A 5,601-nucleotide genomic window follows, 5' to 3' on the forward strand; every position below is an offset into this window, starting at 1 on the left:
GGACGGGGGTTAACCGCGGCCCCGGGCCTCCCCAGCTCTACCGCGATATACTGCCTGCCGAGCTGGCTTCCGTTAATGTTACGGTCGTTACGCCGCTTGGGCGATAGTTTTACACCGGGTAAGAGAAGCCATCTCTCCCTGCGGTCCTCTCGCAGCGCTGCGTTTGATGCATTGCCACATTATGTTTACAATAGACCCACTAGGGTTTATGGCATCTGATTGTCAGTGGTCCCCTCTGGGTTCTCTACCTCTTTTTGCAGCATCATTACTACCTCATTGACTTACTGTTTGGGGCTCTGGGACTGCAGAGCTTTGACACAATATATCTCCTCTTTTTTTTTTATTTCTTTCCTTTTCTTTTTTTTAAGTTTTCCACTAACCTACACAACCCCAACTCAGGTGGAAGATAGAGTTACATATGTAGAATTGCAGAACTTCTAAACAGTACCTTCCTTTCCCTCCTTTCCCCGCAAAATCCAGGAGGGGAGAAACATGAATGCGGTAAAGAAGGCGCTACGAAACATAGAGCAGAACTACAAGCTCTTCCTGCAGCAGCAGTTTACGTTTGTCGGAGCACTGCAGCACACCCGAGAGAACGCACACGACACCATCAGACCTGTGGCAAGCATCAGCCAGGTACAAAGTATTCAGCACAGGGTTCTCTGCCAATAAGAACAGGGACCAACGCACTGCTGTCACACACTGGGGATGAATACACATTTTTACTAAGGGGAGATGCACAAAACCTCTCCAGTAACATTTGCGTATAGCTCTGCAAACCAGTGGCAATAGATTAAGTAGGGGAGAGAAATACCTATGTCAGGCCTTCCCATTTACAGAGAAGGAATTTTGTTGCCGAGTATCACTCTATGATTGAGTTTAATACAGTCATTTCACTGCCAAGGCATCGCTAGAAATACAGGGTACAGGAAAACAATCAAACCAACCCTCCTTCCCCAGCCACACATGGAATCTGTAATCCTTAACTTGTAGTAACCAGCATGCTTGCCTCTTCCCCCTGGTATTGGTGCTGCAGTATCTTTCTATAGTGCTTATTAAAAATAATGGCTGTGTTACAGAGATAGGATGATGGATTGAGGGCTGAGAGTCCCAGGTGGGCTAAGGGGTTTTCTGGGCTGGTAAGTGAATTGTCTTGGAATTTTTATAACACGGGATGTTTTAAGTAGTGTGAAGAACTTGGACCACCGGCAGACAGAAGGGGGGGAAGAAAAATCTAAATAAAATTAGAATTGTGGATGTGAGACAGCAGAAGCCAGGCACAAAACCCAGATGGATGCCAAAGCCAGAGCAAAAGCCAAGCTGTTATTAGAATTAGGACACAGAAGTGAGCTGGTTGTCTTTCTAAGGTCTGACTCTCTCTTCATACACGGGCTTTGCTCGTAACATTGAAGAAGATCGAGACAGACATCATGCTGAACCATTTTTTTCCAAAAATTGGCATTGAGATTTTGTGGAACATCATGCTGTTTTTAAAAGTGCCAATATTTCAGTGGTATTAAGCAAGCTTGGACTCTGCCTCTTGGCAGGGCTGGAAGGGCTGCTTTCTGTTGGGCATTTACATTGATCAACCGCATTGTTTGTTTTTTTGTGACATGGCAACGTGTGAACGCAGTGGTGACAAACTGTCCTGCACGGGTGGCCCTGAGGGTATAACCACATTACCCCGGGGGAGGACAGGAAAGGGAAACGTGAGTTACTGGGGAGAACAGGGAACAATTGGTGCAGCACACACTGGTGATGCATTGTGCAGGAACTGAGCCACTACCAAAGAAAGTTCACTGGGGACAAAACCAGATATCTGTTATTTCACTACTGGTCTCCCGAGTCAGCCCAACCCTGTTTTTTTGAATTTTTCAGGGGAGGGAACAAGAACAAAAGCAACAAATGCAGGAATGTGTGTGCTCAGCCTACAGCTGACTTGACTGCCAGCCTTCTTGGAGTGTAAACATAGAAACGACAGGAAACAAATATCACATTGCACCTAGATGGGAATATGGATGCATTTCTAACTCCTAAGAATTCTACATGGTAACCTTTTTAGTGCTGAGTGATGACATTTCTCAGAAAAAAAGAGGAGAGCATAGTAGAGTGGAAAGGCGGAAGAGTACACCACGGTCAGGCAATGGCAACAGCTCCTGGAGACTTCTGCAGGGAGTAGGCTATAAAGTCAAATCCCAAGTGGTTTCATGAGACAAGCTCCTCAGTCACTGCTTCAGCCTGAGGTTCCAATCACCCAGCAAGGCCCTGCGCTGCAGAGCCTGGCTGCAGTCACGACACTGGCCCAGCGCAGGGGCTGTCCATGAACTGCCCTGACTGCAGCTTGCTAACGCAGAGCTGGGCAGCCATCGCAAACCTGGTCCCCATCGTGGTTACACGGGTGCATTAAGCCTCTCGTTGGTGTGGACAAAAAGAAGTCCTGTTATCCCATCGGTGAACATCCAGCCTAAAATGCTATTCTCTTTAGGACTATTTCTCCTCACAACAGCAGTAAATTCCTGCCACTCACATGGACACAATGCTCAGCAAACAGTGTGGAAGGAGGAATCTGTAGTGGAAATGGACCCTTAGGGGCCATTTCTTATATATTTTTTTTTTTACAAACCTGCTGAGAATTTGCTCAAGCACAGAGCACAGCTTTTCTGTATGCAGAAACTGTGCCGATGTTGGAACAGCTACTTTTTTCTTGTCTTGAAATCTTACAGAAAGCACGGAAGGCGTTAGAGTCCAGCTATGACTGCCAACCAGCCCCTCAGCATTTTATATTCTGACCACTCATGTCTGAAGTGCCTGTAATTTCCTTGGATAACTTAATCTCTTGGCATAACGTTTCATCACGCAGTGCCATGCACTCTGCGTAACAAAACTGTTCAAGGCAAATAGGGAATAGCACTGCTGTGACAGGTTAGTAAGGACAATTTCGGTTAAATGGTTTCAGTTTGCAGTCACATCTAGTGGTGCCAAATAAAGAACCATGCAGAATGCATGACAAAAACACACCACTCCAAGCCATGCCCGTGGTTTGTTTGCTGCTCTCACCGACCACCCTGCAACGTGCCCTGCTCAGAGCAGACAGAAGGCTCCCCTCACGCTCAACCTGCTTCTGCAGAGCTTGCAGCTGAACTGGTTTTGGCCACGGTACTCCTACACCTCTTCAAAGAGGGAGGAATGCTCACTGGTGTGCTGACGAGCAGATCCCTTACCCCAGCCACCTTCAGTCGTGATGAATGACAAGCAAACATCTCAGGCACGCTCTCGGAATCTTACTGCCTGCTGTGGTATCGTGGTTACTGTAGTGGCTCACACCTGCAGAGTCACAGGAGAAAGCAGATTGTCACTAACGTAAGTAACTTTGCAGCACAACGAAATTTAACATGCGCATCCCCATCTTCCCCAGGTACAGTCCTACATGGACCATCACTGTAACAATTCCACGGACAGGCGTATCCTCAACATGTTCCTGAACATCTGCAGTGATCTAAGCGAGCTCTGCCACAAGCTGGAAACGGCGCATTCTGGTAACGACGTAACCAGCAGCATTTTGGAGAAGTGCAAGCTGCTCCTCAGCCACAGCAATGACCTGAGCGCCATCCGGGCCACGTAGGTGTCTCCATCAGCTCGGTTGCTTTGAGGCGATTGCCCACTTAGCTTCTCTGCCCATTCTGCTCTTCTGGCTTTAGTGAGGGTATGGGGTGCTACCCACTTCACTGTTCCAGCTGCTGGGAAAACACTGCCAGCCTCCATTCACAAAAGGAGTGGTTGGTTGGTCTGTTGGCGCATGGAAGGGCAGGCACAGGCGGGTTAATGCCCTGAAGTCCCACGCGATGACCAGGCAGTTTATCTCCTCCTCCCTCCTATCCCTGCTCTGCATGCAGCTAATTCCTGCAGGTGTCCGTACAAGCTCCTGAACTCTTCCAGATCCAGTTCAACAGCCGGGATGGTGTGGTTGGCAGGACGCATTTCCCAAGATGCAATTCTGTCCATGATTTCTGGGGGTTGGGAAATGGCTGGCTGTGCATTTCTGCTCTCCCCAGGGGGTCTCAGGGTGGCACCGTGGGCTCACCGGGTTTGCACTTACTGGGACCGCTCTGCCCGTTGTCTCCTCCTGTCCCACAGATATCCCCATGACGTTGTGAACCACCTGAGCTGTGATGAAGCAAGGAATCATTATGGAGGTGTGGTGAGCCTCATCCCCGTCGTTCTAGACTGCATGAAGGAGTGGGTAAACCACGCTGAGAAGCTGCCACAGCACGCGCTGCGTAACGTGAGCGGTGGAAGCGCTGTCAGTGAGAAGAGGGCACCTCAGGATGCATCAGCGATGGCAGCCGTTTCCCAAACACCTCCCGCACAGCTTGAGGCTCAGACCCCAGTTAGTAACAAAGATACTGTAGGAGCGCAGGGGAGTAAGCATGTCCTGAAGAAACGCCTAAATGACCTGGAAAACCACAGTGGGAAACGTAAAGGTCCCTGGAAACCACCGGGTAGACATGCCTTATAAAGGATCAAAGTTCATGCATCTTCTGCTTAGCACCTTCAATCAGGTGGCTGATTAAAGGCAGCGAAATGAGTACTAGAGATCCTCCCTGAGTCCACTTTCTGCAGAGTTAGCCCTGTAGGCAGCCTGGGACAGACGCTAACTTCTCTCCCTTGCTGATGCTTGCACTTTCCTTAAAGCCGCTTCCAGCAGGAGCAGCTGCAGCACTACAGCTGGTCCCTTTGACCAGCACTGCAGCGACAGCAGGGAACAGTCGGGAGCAACCAGGTTCTAATCGCTCAGATCTCAGGCAAGCTACTTGAAACGTGATTTTACACTTTCTCCAACTTCTTTCTGAGGAACACCCACACTCGCTCACTCACTGAAGCTGGAGGTGTGAAGAACCTGCATGTCTGAAGGACGTGATGCACAGCAGCAATGGCCTCTCACTGTGGATTCAGACATGTGTTCGAAGTTTAGGCTTGTCCCTGAAGTTCCCTCACCCCCACTGAAATTTGCCTGGTTATTTGGACCAAAGAATCACTGTTTACAGGATGCTGATGACCTCTCCCTTCCATGCCACTGGCTGCAGGAGAGGTCAGCACGCTTTAGCTGCACTGACTGTGCTCTGCCGATCCTTCCTGCAGGTTCTCACGCCTACACACAGCTCAGAACCGCTGACCGTGCTGTCAGAGCTAGAGACGTAAAGCAGAACAAACTTCGCTCTGCACTTAGCCTGGTGCACTGACAATATCCAAACTGGAATAAGCACCCCTGTCTCTGCCTCCCGAGCTCTGCAAAGCTAACAAAGTCATTGCCATTCAACGTGATTCCTGGCAATCTGATGGGAGCAGAGAGAACGAGAAAGCTGTGGCCATCTTCAGATGGTTCCTTTTCAAACTGCAAGTTAAAATGTCCATGCTTTCCCTTTTTTGAGATGAGAATCCAGCTGCTTGCAAGGATGTCAGGCTTAGTTCATTAAAGCTGCAAAGCATTTGCAATAGTCTCATGCTGCTTTTATACCACCACCTCACAATTCCAGCACAGTGGCTTCATAGCAGTGCTGAAAAGAGCTTTCTTTCCAGCCTGCTTAGGAGGCTCAGCAGAGC

The 5,601-nt window shown here is 49.1% G+C and overlaps 1 protein-coding gene across 1 annotated transcript; it reads left to right on the plus strand.

Moving 5' to 3' along the window:
* Nucleotides 1–492: 492 nt before the first annotated feature.
* LOC104504536 (chromosome unknown open reading frame, human C9orf9) lies at nucleotides 493–5,199 on the plus strand. Its single transcript, XM_010161605.1, has 4 exons — nucleotides 493–636; nucleotides 3,416–3,618; nucleotides 4,135–4,282; nucleotides 5,140–5,199. Exons 1-4 carry the CDS (start codon nucleotides 493–495, stop codon nucleotides 5,197–5,199), a joined length of 555 nt encoding a protein of 184 aa, XP_010159907.1.
* The last annotated feature ends 402 nt before the right edge of the window (nucleotides 5,200–5,601 follow it).

The sequence above is a fragment of the Eurypyga helias genome, unplaced genomic scaffold (genome assembly GCF_000690775.1).
Source record: "Eurypyga helias isolate BGI_N326 unplaced genomic scaffold, ASM69077v1 scaffold38450, whole genome shotgun sequence".
NCBI lineage: Eukaryota > Metazoa > Chordata > Aves > Eurypygiformes > Eurypygidae > Eurypyga > Eurypyga helias.